We start from the raw sequence: 25,736 nt of genomic DNA on the forward strand, positions 1-25,736 counted from the left end.
AGCAATCAACAAAGCACCGGGACACAGGGAGTATAAATGACGACCAGGACATAAGTAAAAAAAAAAAAACTATCTATATATATAAAAATAAGTTGTCTGTGGATCTGTGGATCGTGGATCAGGTGACGTCACCTGAAAAAACTGGATCAGGTGACGTCAAAACTGAAAAAACTAAAAAAAGGCAAAAACTACAAAAAAAACTAAAAACTAATAAAAAAAATAAAAAAGCTAAAAAACTAAAAAAACTAAAAAAAGGCAAAAACTACAAAAAAAACTAAAAACTAATAAAAAAGCTAAAAAACTAAAAAAAACTAAAAAAAAGGCAAAAACTACAAAAAAACTAAAAACTAATAAAAAAAATAAAAAAGCTAAAAAACTAAAAAAACTAAAAAAAGGTAAAAAACTAAAAAAACTAAAAACTAAAAAAAAACTAAAAAAGGTAAAAACTAAAAGAACTAAAAAAGAAAAAAATAAATGACGACACTCAAAGAGAAAGCGACCAGGACAAAAGGAATGTTCGATTAGCAATCAACAAAGCACCGGGACACAGGGAGTATAAATGACGACCAGGACACAAGTAAAAAAAAAAATTAACAAAACTAAAAAGAAGGTAAAAACTACAAAAAAACTAAAAAGAAAAAAAAACTAAAAACTAATAAAAAAACTAAAAAATCTAAAAATCTAAATAAACTAAAAAAGAAAAAAAAAGGAAAAAAATAAAGGAGAAAAACAAAACTAAAAAACGAATGTATATACAGACCGGTACACCGGGATACAAATGACGACCGGGACACAGGGAATATAAATAACGACCGGGACACAGGGACACAACTACAACGGGGACACCGGGGGAAACAGGGGGATATAAATGACGACCGGGACAAAAAAACTAAAAAGAAATAAAAACTAAAAACTAATAAAAAAAACTAAAAAATCTAAAAATCTAAATAAGCTAAAAAAGAAAAAAAAGGAAAAAAATAAAGGAGAAAAACAAAACTAAAAAACGAATGTATATACAGACCGGGACACCGGGATACAAATGATGACCGGGACCCGGGACACAGGGAATATAAATGACGACCGGGACACAGGGACACAACTACAACGGGGACACCGGGGGAAACAGGGGGATGTAAATGACGACCGGGACACCGGGACAGGGAATGGTCGATTAGCAATCACCATCAACAAAGCTCAAGGGCAATCATTAGAATCATGAGGTATAGATCTGAATACAGATTGTTTTCCCATGGACCATTATATGTTGCATGTTCAAGAGTCGGTAAACCTGACAATCTATTTATATGCAAAGACAATGGGACAGCAAAGAATGTTGTATATTCGCAAGTTTTACGTAGTTAAAACCATATATATATATATATATCTATATTCACAGGTGGGACATAGGGACACAACTACAATGGCGCGTAACTATTATGGCGCGTAACGACTTACGCGCGCGGGGGGGCTTGGGGGGGGCGCGAAGCGCCCCCACCAACTAGGTGTTGGGGTGGCGCGAAGCGCCACCCCAACAGCTAGTATATATATATATACAATTATATATATATATATATATATATATATATATATATATATATATATATATATATATATATATATATATATATATATATATATATATATATATAGATATATTTGTATACAATATTATATATATATATATATATATATATATATATATATATATATATATATATATATATATATATATATATATATATATATATATATATATACAACACATCACTGCTTAAGAATGTGGGACCAACTATTTAAATTCCCATGCATTTTTCTATTATGTTTCGCTATCCGTTTGGCAACGGCAACCTCTGGGTCAGCAGCCTTGAATTCGCAATAGCGAGTGAATTTCTATACCACGGAGGCAGATGAAGCAGACACTTGGCAAAGCGAAAGAACATGGATCAGATTTTACTCTTGTCAGTTTTAGTTGGGAGTCTTCAGAAGGGTGCGGTGTAGAGAATATGGGGAAGGGCAACAGCATTATATAGACTTACTAGAAGAGGTCGGTTGAATCGAAGTTTACAAGATACAATGGAAGCGTAAGCTGCTGAGATTCTATGTCTGATTTGTTCAAGAAGAAGTTTTCGAGCGTGTCGGATAGAAGAAGCAATGGGCAGACCTAGATACATAAGGTGATCTATAGGTTCAACAGAGCTAGATCCAAGCGTGATGGAAGGGGCAGAGGAATCTGTTTTCCAGTTAAATAGGACAATATCACATTTGGAGGAGCTGAATTCAAGCCCAACTTCCTGATATATTTTGTGTGAGCAATGATGATAAAAAGGAGGGTAAGGAGGAAAGTGGCGTATAGAATAAGAAGTAGTAAGAGGCAGCAAGACCTTCTGGGTGATAGTCACACCGAGAATGAGAATGAATGTAGGAATCAGAGAGCATTCAAAGAAGATGTAAAATCCAATGAATGATTGAGCTATAATGGAGAAAAACTAAATCCAACAAGGATAAAAATCCTTATTGGATTTAAAAAGTCAAGCCTTTGCTCAACATTCACGAAATTTGAACATTCACGGTAACATATACTCTTTAAAAGAGCAATTATTATTTATTTATGTATGAATTTATATTTTCTCGAAAACGTCTCCATATTTTTCAGGAAAATTGGCATTCGGGGATTTTCTGGCCTAAAATATCAATCTACATAAGTCAGAAGTTTGAGAAAATTCATTAAGAGTATAAATCTTGGAAGAAAAAAAAAAGATTCCTGCCAATGACGTCACATTTACGAATATATTCGAAGAGCATACATACATCACATTTACTTCAGTACTGGTTACATTGTTTTCTGTGTCTATGATGCAGGCCAAATTACACAAGAAACACGATTGACAAGAAAAATCAGGATAGACATCATATTTATTTCAAGAGTACATTTCAAGAGAATTAATTACATCATTTCCGTCCCCTCACCCAAAAGTGAAAATATCGTTTTTATATCTATGACGCATGCGACATTACAAAAGAAACCTAGCTAAAGAAAGATAAGGTTCAAAGATAAGCGGTAGCAAGAATTAAAACTGCTCAAGAACAAAGGTAAAGGACAAAGAAATATATGGCTAAAAGATATGCTACAGCGAGATCAAGGAAACATGCGTTTAAAATATAAGCGGCAGTGATAAGTATAAGCAATTCCGAGAAAGCGAGCATCAGAACGGGTCAAAAATGGAGTGAAAAAAAACGTGCTATTAGAAGACAAGACCCCATCAATCTTCTATGTGTTCCCTAGAGAGCCCTCCATTTTCCCGACGAAACCGTAACAAGCAAATCTGGCTACTAAAACGATCTAAAACGGTCAGAAAGCACTTGTATTTTTCCCATGGTGGTTGTATTTGCGGATACAAGATAGTGACAATGAGAATCAATATATACAAGCCTGCCGCGTAGCCATGCCGACGCCAGGCCTCAAAATCGGCTACAGTTTTTTAAAACTTCTTAAAACTGGCAAATTGACGTTTCTGGTCACAAAAACGATCTAAATAGGCCATAGCTTTAAGAGACAATTTGTGTTTTTCACAGGGCGGCTGTATCAAACCTGTAATGAACTGTCATGACATCAAGAAAATGCTCAAATTGTCTGCGATTAAAATACAAATGACAATAAGAGTCCATACATAGAAGCACGCCGCTTGCCGAATGCCGGTACTATATATCCGTACTATATACTATATACTCCCGATACTATGTATTTCTCCCCTTTCTCCAAGTTTTCAGAAATTATTTAAGAGCTGTCTCTTTTTTATATAGAGAACTATTGATTATCCGCAGGACTACATCATATGGCGACTGTGGACAAATGGATTCAAAAAGTGTCTTTTAGCGTGTTGTATTCACATTAAATTATTACATGAATATTCTTCCATCTTTAACAAATTATAATATAAAGTTGTTTTAATTCAACTAGGTAACATAGAACAATGCTCTTATTGTACGTGAGCATGAGGTTTATCTGTTAAAATAATTCCTTGGAGAAAAAGAAGAGCAAAAAGAATTAGTTAACTTTTCTTATTCATTAAAATTTTGTTTATTTGTTAACTTTTAGGATTTTATTAATTAATTTATCGACAGAATTAAATTTTTTCTTTAGCAGCAAGGTTGAATCTAACTAAGAAATGATCAACACAATTTCCAAAGACAAAAATTGAATTAAATAAATATAGTATGAATTAATGAAATTTTTCAATAGTATATATTATCATGAAATCCCCTATCGCATCAGTCAAGAAGTACCTAAGTAGCCATAAAAAACAATATTTGCTAATGATATTATAGCTAACAATAAACAAAAAAGAAGAACATAGAAGAAAACATTTGTACTTACTCTCGAATTAAGAAAAGAAAGACTAACCTGAAGAATTTAAGCTTGTGTTTGGCATTCCCTCTGTCCTTTCCATTGGCAGATTTTCAGTGAGCTTTAGAAAAATCAAGATTAATCACGTGAATGAGTACTCATTCTTTACAAAATCAGGATAGACTTGAAGTCAAAAACACAAAAATACATCTTTTGGTAATATCAATATTGCTATTATAGAATATTAATATCATTTAGTAAATGGATAAAACTTACCACAAACCATATCAACTCCAAATCCCAGAAACATGATATAGAGGAGGGAGGGACAAATAATTTACCAAAACAAGAAAGACAATTTCCCTTTCCCGTCAATGAAACAAATTAATGAATATTCTACAGGTGTTATTAATTTTCTTCAAGATGTAGGTGCTTGTTATATAATAAAGAGTGCTTTTTCTTTGATTGTTTGAAAACCTACGAGGGCAAGGAAAAACTTCGGGGTCGCTAGTCAAAATGCAGACGTCCGCGTTACATCATAGGGAGTGTTTTCTTCAAGACATTCTTCGAGACATTGTCAAAATATTCATGACGTTTTTAAGACATTTTTCTTCAAGGCGTTTATCAAGACGTTTCAAGACATTTCAAGACGTTTCTTGGGACGTTTTTCTTCAAGACATTTTTCAAAACATTTCAGGACGTTTTTAACGACATTTTTGTTCAAGACGCTTTTTCAAGACGTTCAACAGGACTTCAACACGTTTAACAGAAAAATTCCTGGACGTTTTTCTTCAATATTTCTTTTGTTCTTACGTAATAGGGCATTGTTTACTTATGTTGAGGGTGAAGCAATATTGCGTGACTTGGTAGATCTATTGGGAATCGCGTAATCTTGCATGACCCCTGAGAGGTCAGAGGCCATGGGGAATCCCAGCTTGTAACTGAGTAAGGCACAAACGTGGGTGTTACGAACTGATAGCACACCCTTGGGCGTTACGTAATGCCAGCACACACATAGGTGTTGCGTAATGGCGGCGGTACGCACGTGAGTGTTACATAATGAGGGTACACAATATTGCGTGACTTGGTAGATCTATTGGGAATCGCGTAATCTTGCATGACCCCTGAGAGGTCAGAGGCCATGGGGAATCCCAGCTTGTAACTGAGTAAGGCACAAACGCTGGTGTTACGAACTGATAGCACACCCTTGGGCGTTACGTAATGCCAGCACACACATGGGTGTTACGTAATGGCGGTACGCACGTCTGTGTTACATAATGAGGGTGCACACGTGGGCGTTAAGCAATGGCGGCGCACATATGAGTATTACGTAATGGCGGTGCACACGTGGGATGTTACGTAATGACAGTGCACAGGTGGAATGTTACATAACACTTTAAGACATTTTATTTTCTTCAGGATTTCATTTTTCTTTCGAGGCGTTTTTTTTTCGAGATTTTATTTTTTCCAAGATTTTTTTCTCGGGGAACTTTTATTCTCCAAAGATTTTGTCCGCATTTGGATTCGAAAGGAACTTCCCCTCAACGGAATGAAACGCTAGACGGCTGATGCAAGAAGGATTTGATGTTATTTTGATTCAGAGAATACCTTCTACATGATAGCCTATTCTAGGTATGAAGAATTCCCCACCCGCTTTTTAGAATGATTAAATTAATCCCATGTTTCCAATCCTTTCCATATGAGAGCGTGCAAGCATCCCAATGCGATTGATTTTTCCTCTATTAGATGCATCTGCATGCCACACTCCATTGATCTCGGTATAGGCAAAATCACATTTTGAATGAGCCGCAAGTATTAAGCTTTATGCAGCGGAAGCCTCATTACTTACAATGGTAATATCAAGAAAAAAATGTCGACTTCACAATACATTTTATCGCTAGTAAATGAAACACACAAACGAAGAAAAAAGAGACACTTTTTGCATTCGGTTATTTCTGAAGTTTTAATTAAATACCACGTGTCTTTGAGCCAAGACTACGCATATTCATGCCACAGTGACAATATGTGGCTAACCCTCCTCTAGCAAGCAATTCTAGAGAGGGAGGAAGTTGTTATTAGAGGTAAGTTTAGGTCATATTAAGAAGTATTCCTGAGAGGTTTTAATGAAAATGCATCGTGTCTTTGAGATAAGACTTGGCATTCGTGGTTGACAAGCGCACATTTGAATAATATTCTTCTTCGTATTTCGCATAATCTCGTATGAGTTAAATTTAACCCACATTAAGAGATACTTTTGAGAGCTTTTACTGAAAATTCCCCGTTTCTGTGCCTGCGTGTTAGATTTCAGCCCCCCTCCGTCGAAAAGATCCTTTAACGCCTCCCGAGGTTTTAATGAAAATTCGTCGTTTCTTTGAGCCAAGACTACGAATTCCTGGTTGACAAGCACACATTTGAATAGTATTCTTCTTCGTATTTCTCATTATCTAGCAAGGGGTAAATTTAAGCCACATTAAGCTATATTCGAAAATGCCCAATTTCTTTGACAGGGTGTTAGATTTTAGTCCCCCTCCGCCAAAAAAGACCCTTTTTAACACTACCCACCTTACCTTTAAACTTTGGAGCGTGTTAGTCCCAGGCAATTCACGTCAGTGTGGCAATCTATGGATGGCATACGGCACCCTCATCATTCCAAAGGCATTTTTAGATATTTTCATGATAAAAATGTGCTTTAAATCCATTGAGTTCTGTTTCAGAATTCCACCCCCAACATGATCTCCCCCCATGGCAATTAAAACCACCATGGTAAACTATGGATGTCACTCATTGTTCCTAAAACATTTTTCAGGGTTTCTTGTTAAAAATCAGGCTTTAAATCCATTGGTTCGTGTTTTCGCAAGCAATCCTAAACGTTATAAACCATGTCAATTCACGCCACATCGCCACACTATTGTCAGTCCTCTGCTCTGGCACCCCTAATCATTCTTAAGACATTTTCTTGTTGAAAATCATGCTAAAATTCCATTGGTTCGTGTTTTCGCAAGCAGCCCTCAACGTGATTCACCATGTCAATTCATGCCACTGTGCCATACTATGATTGGCCCTCTGGATCATTATGACACCCTATATCATTCCTAAGAAATTTTTTAGATGTTTTTCCTTTAACAAGTGATATCAAGCTCCGTTTCCCCCACCTATGCCCCTCCCCAGATACGACGGTTCGAACTCCGATTCTGCTAGCTTTCACCCCGGTTAAACCGGTTCTGCTAGCTTTCACCCCGGTTAAACCGGTTCCAGAGATTCTGGTTCCGTCAGTTCCAGTTCGGCCAATTCTGCCCCCGATTCTGCGGTACTGATTCCCCCTATTCTGTTCCAAGCTCCATCAGTTCGAATCCCAGCCCAAGTTCGACCGATTCTGGTTCCATCAGTTCCGGTTCCGCCACTTCAGTCACCGATTCCACGATTCTACCGAATCATTTCCAGTCCCACAATTCCTGATTCAAATTTCGGTTCACCACTTCTGCCTCACTTTCCAGATTCAACAGTTCCAATTATCAAAATATCGATTGATATAATGAGAATCCTCTATGGGAATATCAAAACCACACACTATACTATCAGAGTCATGCAGGTTATTAGAAAAATCTTACATGGCATTATTATCCTAATCTCACAAGTTATCAACGAAGTATCTTCACCAAAAATCAAAACGTGACAGCTATTACTAAAATCTAACATGATGCTATCAAAATCATGTTACCTTTTGACAAAACTTAACATAGTGCTATCAAAATCGTGTCTGCTATTGCCAAGATTCTCAAAATCTTATCAAATATCATCAAAATCAAAGTCTTGCATGGTATTACCAAATCATATTAATATCTTGTAATCATGTTACAATATCTTGTCTTGTAAAATCAAAGTATTGTGAGATATTATGAGAATCGCTTCGCGCATTACCAAAAATGTTGCAAGTAATTATCAAAATCTAGAATGGTTCTAGCAAAATCGAGTCTGTTTCTATCAGAATATTATCAGGCATTACCAAATCTTGTGTGGTATCATTGAATTCTTGTCTGATAAAAAAGAAAAAGAAATTAATAAATATTAAAACATGTCCTCGGTTGACCAAAGTCTACGTGGAGTGTTCTCATTGGGAAGGCAGACAAAACATGCCCTTGATAAGACCAATCCCACTTGTTGCCATATTTCTCACGAGCTGTGTTAAAAATAGCCGGCCGCTGGTGGGTTAGATTTTCCGAAACAAAAATACCACTTTTTGCAACTTTATTCTTAGCTGCATAAATGCTTTCTGCGATCTCTTTGTCACGGAAAGTACTCAGTACAGGGGCAATTTTATCCGGCGAACAGAAAATTCAAAGGTAAATCAGTAAAATGCTTATGTCAGCATTAGATATTCTGGCGAGATCCATCTTTCCTCGGAGGATATTTAACATGGTGGTTTTTAGATCCAAATTTGGGTTTTCTTTAAAGCCATTGAACATGAGCGAATCTAGTCTCGAGTCTTGTTTCGAGTCGATATCATCGTTACGCCGCGCAATCCAAAGTATTCAATCGTCTAGAGATCCAAGGTGACTTTTCATAGACTTCAGTTGTTTTTCAATTTCAGTAAATTTCGTGGTATATTCCACAATAATAGATTGATAGACTTCCGAAACGATGTTTTCAACTGGAAATTTTGTTTTATCATTCGTAGCTGAGCGAGTTAACACCTGAGTTTCAATGTCCTTTCTAAAGTTATCCTTAGAGCGAGCAATTTCTATTTCTGTCGCCGTTAATCGTGTTATTACTTCATTAGTCTCACTAACAGCACTTGCGCTCTGAGCGGCTACAGTTTTTGGAACCATGGAAATGGACAGATCAAACTTGTCTTCTTAAATTTTTTAAGATGGATATCAAGCATTAGATTCAGTTCATCACAAGCTTTCTGTTAACATTTTTGCAGTTTTTTTCGAACTTCATTCTTATTTGATTCGAAATTAAGTAGGCTAATCTCATCTACCGTCTACTGATCTTGAGGTCCATAACAATATACCAAACATTTCCAACCGCCTGATATAATCTTCGTGGAGTCTATGATTCTGACGGGCAATAGATGATACCCTGCAAATTTAGCAAAAGCAAGTTCACCTGATTTAAATAAAGCCATATCAAAGAGACTTACTGACAACGAGGGTGTTTGAAGACCGCCCTAAAAAATCAAAAATCCAAGTTATCAGTTATCTATCCAATAAACACTTTATCCAAATGGGTTATCTTGATACACTTTAATAAGTCCTTTAAAGTATCATTAAAACGTTTAATTTCTTGGTCACTCAATAACTAAATCCAGTACTTTTACAAAATGTAAGTTTTCTTCGTTGCGTAACACTGAAATCCCTTGATAATTATTTATTGATATTGTTTGTTGATATTTGTTGATACTTCTTTGTTGATAACACTGATTAATTCAAAATATAATCCTTTTTTAACATTGGTCTTAACTGGATGAAGTCTGGATAAGCATTACGTAACAAACACTTACATCCTGAGGAAAAAAAAACCCTATTACGTAACAAGCACCTGCATCTTCAAGGAACTTTTACGTAAAAAGTGTCCGGATCGGGATTCGAATGGGGCACTGGCCCCCTTCAAAACTGCAACCCCCTGACCACTTACGCAAATGCCAGTCAAACATCAGAAGACAAGAAGGACCTTGTTTGTAGTCCCATATTTTAGATGACAAGCCCCCATTTATAACGTCTGATCATACATTCTTCCTTAAACATAAACTCAACATTGACTATTCTTCTTGAAAATGATCAAAAGGGAAGACAAGTTTCAAAGTAACAAGAGCTAAGAGCTCATATGGCACTTGTGACAAGGTCGGAAGAGACAAGAGCCAAGAGCTCATATGGCATAAGCTATAGCAAAATTCTAAGAATCAATAGATTGATTTAAAGGGAAAATCAGAGGCTTAATGCCGGTCATGATTTAAAATAAGAGCTCTGAGTCACGATGTCCTTCTAAATATCAAAATTCACTAAGATCCAATCACCCAACCGTAATATAAAAATACCTCGTTTTTTTCTAATTTTTTCACTCCTTTCAACCCCCCTCCCAGATGGTCAAATCGGGGAAAACAACTTTATTAAGTTAATTTGTACATGTCCCTGACATGCCTACCAATTTTCATCGTCCTAGCACATCCAGAAGCAAAATCTCGCCAAAGCATTGAATCCCCCCTAACTCCCCCCAAGAGAGCCGATCCAGTCCGGTTACGTCAATCACGTATCTACGACATTTGCTTAATCTACCCACCAGGTTTCATCCCGATCTCTCCACTCTAAGCGTTTGCCAAGATTTATGGTTTCCCCCTCAAGCTCCCCCCAATGTCACCAGATCTGGTCGGGATTTAAAATACGAGCTCTGAGACATGAGTTCCTTCAAAATATCAAATTTTATTAAGATTTGGTCAACTGTTCTTAAGCTAAAAATACCTCAATTTTTCTCATTTTCCGAATTAACACCCCCTCCTCTCCAACTCACCAAAGAGAGCGGATCCATTCCAATTATATCAATCACGTATCTAGAACTTGTGCTTATTCTTCCCATCACGTTTCAATCCGATCTCTCCACTCTAAGTGTTTTACAAGATTCCAGGTTTCCAAGATTTCTGTTTCCCCCTCCTACACCCTATGTCCTCGAATCAGATTTGAAATGAAAAAAGAGTATCTGAGACATAAGATCTTTGTATATATCAAGTTTCATTAAGATCCGATCACCCATTCGTAAGATAAAGAAACCTCAATTTTCACGTTTTCCAAGATTTCCAGTTTCCCCCTTCAACTCCCCCAAATGTCACCGGATCTGGTCGTGATTGAAAATAGGAGCTCTGAAGCACAAGATCCTTCTAATGTCAAATTTCATTAAGATTTGATCAACTGTTCATAAGTTACAAATGCCTCATATTTTCAAATTTTTCTCAATCAACCCCCCCCTCCCCAACTCCCCCAAAGAGAGCGGATCCAGTCCAGTTGTGTCAGTCTCGTATCTTGGACTTGTGCTCAGGACTAATCCCCCCCAACTCCCCCAATGAGAGCAGATCCGTTCTGGTTATGTCAATCAAGTGTCTAGGACTTCTGCTCAGTTTTTCCACCAAGGTTCATCCCGATTTCTCCACTCTAAGCGTTTTCCAAGATTTTAGGTTTCCTCTTGCAACTCTCCCAAATGTCACCAGATCCAGTCAGGATTTAAAATAAGAGCTCTGAGACACGATATCCTTCTAAATATCAAATTTCATTAAGATCCGATCATCCGTTCGTAAGTTAAAAATACCTCAGTTTTTCTAATTTTTCCGAATTAACCGTCTCCCCACTCCACCCGCAGATGATCGAATCGGGGAAACGACTATTTCTAATTTAATCTGGTCTGGTCCCTGATACGCCTGCCAAATTTCATCGTCCTAGCTTATCTGGAAGTGCCTCAACTAGCAAAACCAGGACAGATAGACCGACAGAGTGACCGAGCGACAGAATTTCCGATCGCTATACGTCACTTCGTTAATACCAAGTGCCATAAAAATTTTAAATCAATCATTTCCTAAAAACTAATTCAAAAAAATAAAAAAAAATAAAGAAAAATAAATACTTACATTTTCACTGTTATAATCAAAATCTTCTCTATCATCTTCAAATGGATTTGAGCTATTGTTTCCCCCTTCATGAATACCTACCGCATATTCATCTTTGACTTGCTAGAAAATAATAATGTTACTATCATCAATGTATAGACAGGGCGGTATTTGATGTTCCATCCCCACTAGATTTTTTTATGGATTGACAGAAGAAATTGTTCCACATTCCTGGAAAAAAACGAGGAAAAGAATGAAAAGAAAAGGGAGTTTTCCCAGTAATTTTAGCTGCTCTCGTGGAAAAAACCTTCTGGTAGATTTTCGACAGGTTTGGCTACGGAACCCGGTATAATGCAGGTCTCCCACAGCGTCATCAAAGATAAAGTTTTTTTTATGAAATTCTGGACCACAAAAATTGTCATGCTCACACAAGAATTTTACTTTTTTGACTGTACAGCAATTTTTCATAGCAAATAATTGAACTAATCAAAAATGGAGCTGAGAAAAGCATTTTTTTAAGTATATTTTTCCTTTTAATAAGTAAGAATTAGATAAAAGTTTTTTTTTGTCAAACCCTTATTCTTTTACAATTTGTTTTTAATTATTTATAACTTATTCTCTCAACAAAGTTACATTTCATTGTTATTGTCCAATTGGGTAGGAAGGGGGTATATTTGACCACTTTAGACAAAAACCACTGAGCTCTTAGGTCTTGGCACTTTATATTTAGTATAAAAAAAAACTGACCAAAACAGACATGTAAGAGCAAAGAAGCGAAATCTTAGCAGCAAAAATAGGCCTTAAGTTTGTGACTATCAAAGAGGCTAAATAATATTTCGGTAAATAATACACTCAATCAAACAGTTTGTGGTAACAGACAGTAAGTAAGAAGTAATTTGGCCCAACAGTAACCAAAACTGTAAAAAAACAGAATTTTGAAAACAAGATACACAAAAATCCTTAATTTTAATAACACCCATTAAAAGCTAAAAGCCTGAGAAAATAGCCTGATTTTCTAAAAAGGGGGAAAACAACCCAAAAAAAAATCAAGAAATCTTAACGAAAATCGCACCATCATACACACCAGTGTCATATAACCCTAATGTTGAAGTTTCAAGTTCTTATCTATAAAATGTGGAATTTTGTATTTTTTACCTGAGAAAGGTTAGAGATGGATTCTTCCCCAGGGTGATTGTATCAAATCCATGGTCCTAAGGGGGAAGGCTCATTTGAACGAAAATTAAAAGCTCTAGTTCCCTTTTTAAGAGATCAAAAAGATTGGAGGGCAACTAGCCTCCCTCCCATGTCAATTTCTCTACGAAATTCGTCTGAACAAAATTTTGAGACATCCCTTCATTTTGTTCAGCACAGTTGAAAGTTCCAATAGCTGTACATTTAGGGATGACATGACCCCCCACATCCCCAAGAGAAAAGTTGAAAGTTATTAAACCGGCCCATTGTTTAAACAGTATTTTTACTGAAAACGAGCACTTTTTTGGGGGGGGAGGGGGAGAATTTTCCATCAGTAGGGAAGTTTCTGGTGTGAGCTTTCCAGAGCAAATTTTACATGAGGCAAATTTGCCAGAATTCCTATATGAAATAATTGTTAGCCTACTTGTCTTGCTTTCCCTTTGGCAACTTAATTTCAGATGTGGAGATGTTCCAGGGGGAATTTTGCAGAAAAATTTTTCAGCACGGTTGAAATCGTCTTGAAAATTTTCTGGAGGAAAGATTCTCCAGGGGGGAATATTCCGCAGAAGAACTTCCCATTTGAGGGGGGTGGAAAAATGTCCATGGAGGAGAAGGTTTCGAGCATGATTTGAAAAAAACAATCAAGTCTTTTTTCAAATTAAAGTACACTAAGTAGAATTTTCCAGGCAGAATTGCCTGAAGAGAATTTTCCAGGCAGAATTGCCTGAAGAGAATTTTCCAGGAGAAATTTTACGCAAGGAGGAAGGAAAGATAGAAGGACGTGGAAGGAAGTTTCTATAGAAGAATTTTTAAGGAGGGGGGGGGGGTAATTTTCCATGGAGGGGCAGACAAATTTCCCCAACATTATTTTAAGAAAGATCAGAAATTAAATAGAACAAGTTTTTCAAGTGAAATAAAGGAGCAACGGTAAAACTTAAAACAAACGAAAATTATTCAACAAAAAAGGGGGAGGTTGTTTAAAAGGAATTAATCCACAATGTAGCGAAAAGCTGGAAAACAAGTTCAATGAAAACATTGAATGAAAGTAATGTATGGGACACCTTTTTTTGGCATTCTCGAAAATCCTCGCATCTTGCAGACCAGCCTAGGAAAAAACGCCTTAAGATGAAAACAAAGTTGGATGACTCCTCTCCAAATCCCTGGACCCTGTTCATCAATGCGTTGTTCACAACATGGATATTACACATTCCAATATTTGCAAGCTCTTTTGAAGACTTTTTCTTTTATTATGCATTCATTTGCAACCATACCTATTGACATTAGGCCCATCACTGTCTATCATTATTCTTAGTCTTTCAAGATGTAAATTCTTGCTGCCAATGCATGACATTAGCGTTTTTACAATGACCTCACCAGTTGCATGTCCCATGAAATACGTCACCAGATGGCGGTTCACAACTTGATCTCTCAAAGAGGACCAAAAGCGCACTTGAATATGTAGCTCTTTTTCTCCTTCACTGTTTGTAGCTTCGTCATATTCAAGAGCAAAGTGAGCTTCATCCATGTCCTTCATAAGATTCCGTTTACAGTCTGGGTGAAATGCCTCAATTATCAAGTACATAGCTTTCTTCACACTCATCAACATCCCAGGTGGTTATCCCAGCTTACCAGGAAAAATGTCTTCGAAGACATAAATGATTCTGTCAAACAAACCTGCAGATATCAAATTTTGCAAGAACTAGAGGACTTGACCCTCGCATATCTACACATCAAATTGTAACCGTAATGGATTAAGATGGATTCCAACCTGTTTCTTGTGCTTACCCAACAAAATATGCTGATTTAAGATGTAGATACCTTTGCAACAGCTAAGGTTTTTCTTGCATATTTTGCAGTAAAAAGATAACTCATCATCACAAATCCTACCCCAATTCTTTCTGCCATTCATGTCTCCTTTAGTTAACCAGGAGTGAAAAAATTTGCAGTTGCGCATTGTCTTTCCTAAATAAACCTGAGAGAATTGAAAGACAAATAGTTTAAACAAAGGAGAAAAAACACTGAGAACTTGATTTTTGCTATCTGAATATTCCACTTATGGTACCCTCCTCTTCTCACTCATTCTGCTGTTAGTACCAACATTTAGAGGGAAAGGATAACCGATTTCTACCATTGCAATATAAGTCAATTCAAGCAAATTCATATTGGTATGGTTTATTTTATGAAGCTACAAGAAATTCTCTATGCTTGAACGTTACCATGATATGGCCAATACATCCCAGCCACCCTATAGGCCAACGTTACTCTCTATCATTGAACGGTACGACAACACGACCCACCTATCCCACCCGCTATATATGCTAATTTAGTGCTGTTACCAGCTGCCAGTGTTTACAACAGTTAATAGAGACTTAAGCAACATACAAAGCTCCAACTGTTTTATTGCTTCTTTCTGAGCTGCACAAGAGACCAGTACAACCAGATTTGTGGAGAAGGTATAATATCTAAAGTGGGTCTTTCAGTTTTAAAATATAACATGCTCACGAATAGGAAATTTTAGGGGCTTTTGGGGGAGTTAAGGGACTTTCTACATAAAAAGGGGCTCTGAAGGGAATTCAGTGCAAAAGAAGGACTTTGGGGAGTTATTCTGAGACCCGATTTAGCATGCTAAGCAGCTTAAAACACACCTCAAAATCAGACAGGAGAGGGAAGGTTGAATGGTCTTGCATACATATTTATCAATGCAATACACATTTATGTATATGCAATACATATTTATGATATGCAATACATATCAATGCAAAACATATTTATCAATTATCAATCAAGGTGGATATTCATGATGTTTAAGCAGCTCCAGGAAGAAACTGAGAATAAATGGAGCATAAATTACAGTGTTTATTTTGTTTTGTAGCTGATTCAAGGATTAGCAAGATTATAGCTCTTTAGTTGGTTAGTTGAGCTCATTATTTTGTATTTTTTTAGCAGCATGGCATAAAAAAACTTAAAAAAGAGAACTAATCTGCTTAGTTGCTGGTACGTTTCTAGAAATTCAGTAGCTTTTAACTACTGCCCCTCCCCCCCCACAGAAATCCTAGATATTCAACTGCCACCTAATTAATCAAGGAAAATTACCAAATTTGAAAATAAAGGCATAAAAACTAAAATTTTGGCAGTTCCATTTCCCTGATAGTTTGAAAATCCAAATCATATATTTTTAAACAGTCTTACATCAGGCACAGATGGGAAAGGGAGGCCTTAGTGTCTATATATTATATTAGGAATAAGGTTTATACGATTGGATTATTCAAGTAGCCAAGAAACAAACTTACCTCTACAGTCATAATTGCATCCTGAATCAAAATTTAACATTCATTTGTATCAGAAATGAACTTTAAACCCCCCCCCTGATGAACAAATATACAGCCTTAACTGGAATATTTCCTGAATTGGTATATATAGGGGCAGGGATAAACTTCATTTCCAGCGCATATGAATGTTAAATTTGGATTCAGGATACGATTCTGAGTATAGAGGTAAGTTTATTTCTTAGCTACCTGAATAGACTGTTAAAACGAGACTCACTCTAGATCAGGACAATATTATCTATTTAGGTTTCACATAGATTTCTAACAACTTGAATTCAAATAAACAAACTTACAAATGAATCGCATGCAGCATCTGTTTCATAAACAGAGGAGCCAAATTCAGCAGAATAGTTTATAGAGTTATCATTTGTGCCACTTGCAACAGGAGGTTCTACATTTTGTGAAGGATCTTCAGGCTGAATACTATTCTCTGAGGTTGTATCAATTCTTTTTCTCTTCACAGGGGGTGGAGTCGTTTGGGTCTTTTCAGAAGGATAACTAGGTTTCTGTAGCTGGTTAACTGTCCCATCAAGGTCAGCAAGGCCTTTAATTTTAAGCATATCAGCCACTTTTATTAACGAGTTCATTTGAGCTTGTGCAACAGTCACTTCACCTGTATACATAAACTTCACCAAAGCTTGAATATCATAAAATTTCATATCACTTAGGATAATAATAGGATGGCAGTGTGAGATTCCAAGAAGCAGAGTTTCAAAGTAAGAACTACATGCTGAGAGAACAAGTCTGTGACATTTTATGCTTTGACTATCACAGGAAAGTGTGACATCTGTGAAGTTTTCACTGTTCAGCAATGATACAAAAGTTCCGTGAAATACATCCAGGTAGTTGTTCCACTTCAAACATAATTCCTCTTGATCCATTTGAGGAAATAATGGCTTTTTAAACTCCAGAACAACACCAATGCACTAAAATGGAATTGAAGAGATTACTAATTATTCCAAAACACAAGCATTATATGCTTTAAAATTGAAAATTGAGAAAGCAGACCGCAATTACAAATCAAAGAATACAGCTAGATACATTTTCTCCCCTGTTTCAAAGTTTGAGTTTATAAATATACTCAGTTTGGAAAATCTTTATGTCTCTAAATATTCAAAAACATACTTTTATAGTTGACTAAAATTCAAGACTCAATTTCAGCCACTTTTTTGTATGTAGCACTGAATACCCTAAGATTTAAGCCTATATGCTCATATCAAGCCTTTTATCTTATGATAACTAACCATATACCAGATAAATTTTAACCCCTCTCCATTATGATTACAATAGCGAAAGAGCCATTATTGTTGTGGACAGAGACGTCACTAGGCTTTTACCTTTGGGAGGAGGGGGAATGCGCCGACAAATTTGGGTATGTGCTGATGAGAAGCGACAATTTTCACTTATGTTTTTACGCCTTAAAATAATGTTTATTATATATTGAAGAGAAAACTCAGGTACAAAAGTAAAATGAACAAAGAAAATAATTTAAAGTTTAAGCCTATGCGGAATTTAAATTTTCGACTTTTCTACAAGTAGATTGTGGTCAATTTTTTCACCAGGTATTTTTCTGACATCATGAGCACGAGATGGTCAAGTCGATCGTTTTCAATGGTTGACATTAATCTGTTCTTGACAATTTTTTTTCTTGCTATTCGTTCACCTTCGGCCAATGTCACTGGAAGAGTTTTACAAAAGTGAATGCGCTTTGTAAACTAAAGGCAACCGTCGTATGTTCTTTTCCGCTAGAGAAAACAACTCGACAAACTCAATGACGCTTCGAGTGCTTTTGCAAAAGTTCCATTTCCGATAGGAATGCTTGAACAGGTATTTCCATTATATGAAACGTAGCACAGAAAGGGTAGCAGTGTGAAGGATCACGGTTTGCCAGAGAGTCGAATGGAGGAAGGACCAGCTCTTTGGTCTCTTTTTATATAAGCCTTAAGTCATTGCTAATTACTGCAAAAACCTTCTTGAGCTCCATTATGTAAAAATGTCGAAAAATTCATTGGGAACACTTCGATTGTCCTCTCTTCTTCAATGAATCTTCTAGGAGGCTACCGCTGACAATGAAATCATCTATGCTCACCCTCTAACCACAAGCGGAACTCTAGATAGGACATGTTATTTTTATCAGATACATTTTCTCATAAAATTAACCGTTTGATCATACTAATTGATCCTGTAATTTGACAGTGACTTTACTATCATTTCTTATACCCTCTGAAGACAATTATCATGGCGGTTATCATGCAACACGCGCCAACGATATCCATAGCTTGCAGTTCACAAATCAGTGTTCGTTCATGAAAGTATTGCCCTCATGAACATCAGCTATGGAATAAACTCAAAACGAGTAAGGTCACTGAGAAGCCCGTAGAACTCCGATTTGGTGTCAGCATCAAGGGTTTCTGAGCTTGCCATTCCCCTTATCAGTGCTGCAATTGTCAGAAGAACGCTCCATAGAACTTAAAGACTCTGATCTGGAAGACCACCTCGTTTCTAAAAGTCCCTCAAGATGAAGCTCGCCTTCAATATGTTCAACACTCTTGCAAAACAAGCTGAAGCGCTTGGATCCCCTGTTGAAAAAGTTGTCGATGAGCTTGATTAACAGCGGTGCTCAACGACAATGTTCCCTCTGTGAGAAAGACATATGAGACATTGAATATTTCTTCCTAACCTCTTGGAAATGTGAACATGTGTTCCCTCGAAGCACACACTCATTTTATTTGCAAAATTGCAGCTCTAAAATGCCAGTTTTTCTGCATTGATGCAAGCCTTTCACAAAATTCTTGTAGTTTATTCTGCAATATCGGCTCCTTTCTATGACTCAGAATCTACAACGCCGAGTAACCACTCTCAAGCAACTCCGTCTCTATCAATTTACCATATACCTACAGCTAAACGCTCTTCATGACTGACAGCGGTTGTTTTATCTGCAAAGATGTCAAAGAAGTTAGCTCCACTAAATTCTGCTACGATTTTTTGAACTAGCTATGTTCCAACAATCGCAATCAATTCTTTTTGGCTACTATCCAACAGATAGCCGGTGACATTCAGCTTGTTTGGTTTTTCATCCAATGGTCCATTTCAGTGTTGTTTCTTGGAAGAAGGTGGGCTAGCTAAATGTAATTTTCCTTGTCATGATTCTTCCCAAGAAATACCAGAACTTGTTTAACTGGAGTACTGGTAACAGCTAGCAACATGTATACAATGTGACACCCTTTTTCACTTTCTTTTTCTGACTCTATATCTTTCATAAGCAGTGTGGCATATTTAAATGAACTATGTATGTTTTCTGGAATTCAAATATTAGCTCTAACTGAAACTTGGTTACAGAACCATAATTCTAGTTTATTAGATATAGGTAATTACCGATCGTATCTTAAGAGTAGGGAAATCCGTCAGCATGGTAGACTAGGTGCTTACATTAGAAAGGACTTGCTAGTTACAGAAAGAGAAGATATAAGGGTTAATAGAGACATGGTATTTGAGAGTTTGGTATCAGAGTTTAGCAAGGAAACTAAGGTGTTTTATTTGGTTGTTGTTTATAGACCTCTGTTGAGAAATATTAATGATTTCTAGATGTTACTAGAAGAGGATTTGGACATGGTTAAGAGTAGAAACTTACCTATATGTGTATGCGGTGATTTCAACCTTGATCTAATGAATTTGTTTATTAACCCTGAGGTTAGCCAGTTTTTAAATATTATGTTGAGTTATGGGTTGAAGTCTACGATTACAGTCCCAACAAGAGTCAATATGAACTAGACCTACGTTGCCTGAGCAACGTAAAGTGTTGCGGCAACCTTTGTCCGGCTTCGCCGAATAAAGTGTTGCAAGAGCAACACTTTGGTTGTATTTCTTTGCTATCAGTTAAACGCTGAAGTTGTCAGCCTATCGAAGCTTTTAAAATGTTATGTTCAAAGAAGACCGCGATCAGTAATCACATGATCAAAGGCTATTCCTGAGCGTTGAAAAAAAAAACAATAACAAAAGAATATCGAAAGAAGGGACTAAATTGACTTTGCAGCCAGTTGAACTTTATCCTTTTCAATCGTAGACATCGTGACGGGTCAAGACTTGGAACAATATCTTATATAATCTAGTAGGTATTATAAAGCTATCCGTAACTTTTCAGGATCAAAATACCATAGATGACACTCTATTAATTATTACGAAACTGCCTTGTTGTTTTATGTTATAGTTTGTACTCGCTGCGTAAATACTTAATTCTAGGTTACAGTGAGTATGGGTAGGCTACACCAACTAGCAAAAGTTACAAACCCCTCTTCACTAAAGAGGATTGTAACCTAACAGACGATTATTACTTACAAGTCCCCTACATGTCTTACCACTGGAACCAACTCGGTCTTACCATTAAATACACTGGAAACAAATAATAGGTACACCGAATAACAAAATTTGCAAACCCCTCACTGCCAAAGATGATCATGAGCTAACAGCCTACCTTTCCTTATAAGTCCCCTACATGTCTCACAACTGGTATCGGCCTATTTTTGGTTTCAGTGTGTACACTACTACTGAAGCTGTCAACCCCTTGAAACTTTCAAACTAGTATATCTCATGATGGAATTTTTGTACCAAAAAATGGATGACATATACTTTGATCAGCTCATCAAGAGCTATCGATTGCCGTCGAAATTTTTTTATCTGTCTTAGTTCAAAAGTTGATTTTTTTGCCGTGGGCCAACTTTCTAAGGTCACCACTTAGAAAGGAGGCCCCCTCCCACGCTCATTTTTTCCCAAAGTCAACGGATCCAAATTTTGAGATAGCCATTTTGTTCCGCATAGTCGAAAACCGTATTAACTATGTCTTTGGGGATAACTTACCCCCCACAGTCCCTGGGGGAGGGGCTGCAAGTTACAAACTTTGACCAATGTTTATATACAGTAATGGTTACTGGGAAGTGTACCGACGGTATCAGGGTTTTTTTTTTGGTTTGGGTGTGGGGTTCAGGGGAGGGGGCTATATGGGAGGATCTTTCCTTGGAGGAATATTTCATGGGGGAGGAGAAATTCAATGAAAAGTGCGCAGGATTTTCTAGCATTACTATTAAAAAACAATTAAAATATAAACATGAAAAAGTTTTTTTTCAATTAAAAGTAAGGAGAAGCATTAAAACTTAAAACGAACAGAGATTATTACGCATATGAGGGGTTCTAAAAATACTTTAGCATAAAGAACAAGGTATTTAGGAAGAGATAAATACTTCGCTCTTTAAGCTAAAAAATTTTTAAGTAATTTCAACTATTTACTCTGCGGCCTTTCTGATTCAGGGGTCATTCTTAAGGAATTGGGACAAAACAAGATTTAGTGTAAAGAGCGAGGTATTAACGAGGGGACCAACCCCCTCATATATATAATCAAAAATATAAGAAAATAAAAGTTTGTTACGTAAGTTAATTCTTAAGTTACGTATATTTTTTACTAATAATAACGTTCGTTAAAAATTAAAAGATCTAGTTGCCTTTTTAAGTAACCGAAAAATTGGAGGGCAACTAGGCCTCCTTCCCCAAACCTAATTTCTCAAAATCGTCTGATCAAAACTAAGAGAAAGCCATTTAGCCAAAAAAAGAATTAATATGCAAACTTCATTTTAATAATTTATGTACGGAGAGCCAAAATCCGACATGCATTAATTCAGAAACTTCCAGAAATTAAATAAAAAAAAACAAGTTTTTTGAAATGAAAGTAAGGAGCGGCAATAAAACTTAAAACGAACAGAAATTACTCCGTATATGAAAGGGGCTTTTCCTCCTCGACACCCCACTCCTTGCGCTAAAGTTTGATTCTTTCTCGCAACTCTACTTTTTAAAACAATAAAAAACTTTGGCGTAAAGAGCGGGACGTCGAGGAGGAAGAGCCCCTTTCATATACGGAGTAATTTCTGTTCGTTTTAAGTTTTAATGTCTCTCCTTACTTTCATTTCAAAAAACTTGTTTTTTTTTGTTTAATTTCTTTCAGAGGCAATGCTATAGCGTTGCCTATAGTAAAGGCCATATGGCTCTAATGTTTTATTATTATTTATTTTTCTCAGAGGCACTTCAATGTGGAGGGGATCGTCACATAAACTTCGGAAGGGGCTCATTCGATTGGTAGTCGAAAGTTCTAGTGCCCCTTTTAACAGTCAAAAGCAATCGGAGGGCAACTAACCCCCTCCAATGCCCTTTTTTTCGGAAATGCATTTGATAAAAATTTTCAGATAACCATTTTATTAAAAAAAAGTTCAATGATCACATAACAAAACTCCAGTGTCAACACAACCCCCCAGGACCCGGGGGCAGGCGCTGTAAGTTATGCCCTAGGGACATATATGGTTCTTATAGAAGGGGTGGTTGTGTAAACTTCAAAGAGGACTCATTTGATTGTAAATTGGAAGTTATAGTTCACTTTTAAGAGACAAATGAGATCAAAGGACAACTAGACCCCCCCCCCTCCATCCACGCCCTTCTTTCCTAATACCCATCAGATAAGAACTTTGATATAGCCATTTTGTTAAAAAATAGTTCAACGACCATATAACAAAAACTCCAGTGTGAACACAACCCCCCAGGACCCAGAGGCAGGCATTGTAAGTTATGCACTGGGGGCATATATTGCTCTTATGCAGATGCTTGTTTAAACTTCAGAAAGGTCTCAATTGATTGGAAATTGAATGTTCTAGTTTAGTTTTTTAGAGTCAAAAGAGATTGGAGGGCAATTAGCCCTGCCCCCATGCCCCTTTTTCAAACTTTTTTTTAAATAGCTCAAAGGTCAGATAACAAAAACTCAGGTGCAAATATAAACCCCCGAGGGCTGGGAGAGGCGTTGAAAGTTATGCCCTGGGGCATATATGGTTCTTATGACGGAAATGCTCTTATAAACTTCAGAAAGGGCTCATTTGATTGGAAAGTTCTAGTTCACTTTTTAAGAGTCAAAAGAGATCCGAGGGCAACTAGCCCCCTCCCCCCTAGCCCTTTTCCCCCGAACCAATCCGACAAACACTTTGAGATAGCCATTTTGTTAAAAATAGTTCAAAGGTCAGATAAGAAAAACTCCAGTGTCAACGCAACCCCCCAGGGCCTGGGGGGCAGGCGTTCTAAGTTGTGTCCTAGGGGCATATATGGTTCTTATGAAAGGGATGCTTGTATAAACTTCAAAGAGGGCTCATTTGACTAGAGATTGAAAATTCTATTTCACTTTTTAAGAGTCAAAAGAGATCCAAGGGCAACTAGCCCACCCTCACACCCATCCGACAAAAATGTTGAGATAGTCATTTTGTTAAAATAAACTCAAAGGTCAGATAAGAAAACTCGTGTTGACGATCCCCTGGGATCGTCAACACGATCCCAGGGAATCCCATGGGGTACAGGGGCAGGCCTTGTAAGTTATGGTTGGGGACATATATGGTTCTTATGGAATGGATGCTCGTATAAACCTCGAAGAGGGGTCATTTGATTGAAAATTGAAATTTCTAGCTAACTTTTTAATAATCAATAGAGATTGGAGGGCAACTAACCCCCCTTCACGTCCTAATTTCCTCAAACCTATCCGACAAGAACTCTGGTATAGCCATCTTTTAAAAATAGTTCAAAGATCATATAACGAAAATTCCAGGGTCAAAAAAAAATCCCACAGGGCCCAGGGGGCAGGCATTATAAGTTATGCCCTGGGGGCATATATGGTTGTTATGGAAGGGATGCTCTTATAAACTTCAGAGAGGGCTCATTTGACTGGAAACTGAAATTTCTAGTTCATTTTTCAAGAGTCAAAGGGATGAGAGGGAAACTAGCACCTCCCCCTCCCCCACTTCCCTTTTTCCTCAAATGCGTCAAATATTTTTTAGATAGCCATTTTGTTGAAAATAGTTTAAAGGTCAAATAACAAAAAGTACAGCATTGACACAACCCCCAAGGGCCCCAGGACAAGCGTTGTAAGTTTTGCCCTGGGGGCATATTTCTTATGGAAAGGATGCTCATATAAACTTCAGAGAGGGCTCATTTGATTGGAAATTATAGGTTCTAGTTCACTTTTTAGGAGTCAAAAGAGATCTGATGGCAACTAGCCCCTCTCCGACGACTACGCCCTTTGTCCCCACACCCGTCCAATAAAATTTTGAGATTGCTATTTTGTTAAAAATGGTACAAGGATCATATAACGAAAATTCCGGGGTAGACACAACCTAGGGCCTGGGGCGCTGTAAGTTGTGCCCTATGGGCAAATATTGTTCTTATGGAAAAGATGCTTGTATAAACTTCAAAGAGAGCTCATTTGAATGGAAATTGAAAGTTCTAGTTCACTTTTCAAGAGTCAAAAAAGATTGGAGGGCAACTAGTTCCCCACGCCCTTTCAATACAAATTTTAAGATAGGCTTTTTTAAAATAGTTCAAAGGTCAGATAACAAAAACTTTGGTGTCAATACAACCCCCGGGGGCTGGGAGCAGGCGTTGTAAGTTACATCCATAGGGCATATATGGTTCTTACGAAAGGGATGCTCGTATAAACTTCACAGAGGGCTCATTTGATTAGAAACTGAAAGTTCTAGTTCATTTTTTAAGAGTCAAAAGAGGTCAAAGGGCAACGCCCTTTTTTGCCAAACCCATCCAATACAAATTTTGAGATAGACTTTTTTTTTAAATAATTCAAAGGTCAAATAAAAAAAACTTTGGTATCAACAAAACCCCCAGGGTCTGGGGGCAGACGTTGTAAGTTATGTCCTTGGGTCATATATGGTTCTTATGAAAGGGATGCACGCATAAACTTCAGAGAGTCTACATATATATGGTTTGAAAACAAACACAAGAGAAGAACTCTACAGAAGTACTGCACAAAAGGAACTCCTTGTAACATTTCAGAAATCTGTATATATAGGCTAATCATTTCCAAGGTTCTTAGAAACATGTTCAACCATATTAAAATTGTCAGAGTTCTACTTTCTGGTATTATAAACCTAGTTTTTTTAATTTCAAATTCCAAAGGCCAGAGCATCATAAAACCAGTGTCCCAATTAGGTTACTTGAAAACAATATAAATTTCAAACATAAAATTGACCTACATTGTATTAAATTTAGGTTTCATGTTTCCTGTTCTAAGACTAATATTCAAAAGTTTACAGATTGTTTTGTAGCTAGGGAGAGAAGGAGATACCTCAAAGGGTAAATTTAATACCAAAACATTTCAGCTCTCATTGATCCTTTGCACAGACACAGAATTAGCTCAAAGGGAGAGATGAGAAGAGGATGGAGGCAGAAATTATTTTATAATCCCCAGGCAGTTCTA

The 25,736-nt window shown here is 36.9% G+C and overlaps 1 protein-coding gene across 3 annotated transcripts in view; it reads right to left on the reverse strand.

The window, feature by feature from the left end:
- Positions 1–25,736, reverse strand: part of LOC136043868 (protein bric-a-brac 1-like) — a 52,968-nt gene that overhangs the window by 22,095 nt on the left and 5,137 nt on the right. For all 3 annotated transcript variants that reach the window (XM_065728831.1, XM_065728829.1, XM_065728832.1), the window contains exons 2-4: positions 16,747–17,379; positions 11,958–12,059; positions 4,403–4,466 (exon numbers count right to left, since the gene is read on the reverse strand). In XM_065728831.1, the coding sequence (XP_065584903.1) occupies positions 4,403–4,466; positions 11,958–12,059; positions 16,747–17,334 (754 nt within the window). In that variant the 5' untranslated portion in view covers positions 17,335–17,379. The remainder of the gene's footprint in view (positions 1–4,402; positions 4,467–11,957; positions 12,060–16,746; positions 17,380–25,736) is intronic.

Source organism: Artemia franciscana, chromosome 2 (genome assembly GCF_032884065.1).
Source record: "Artemia franciscana chromosome 2, ASM3288406v1, whole genome shotgun sequence".
NCBI lineage: Eukaryota > Metazoa > Arthropoda > Branchiopoda > Anostraca > Artemiidae > Artemia > Artemia franciscana.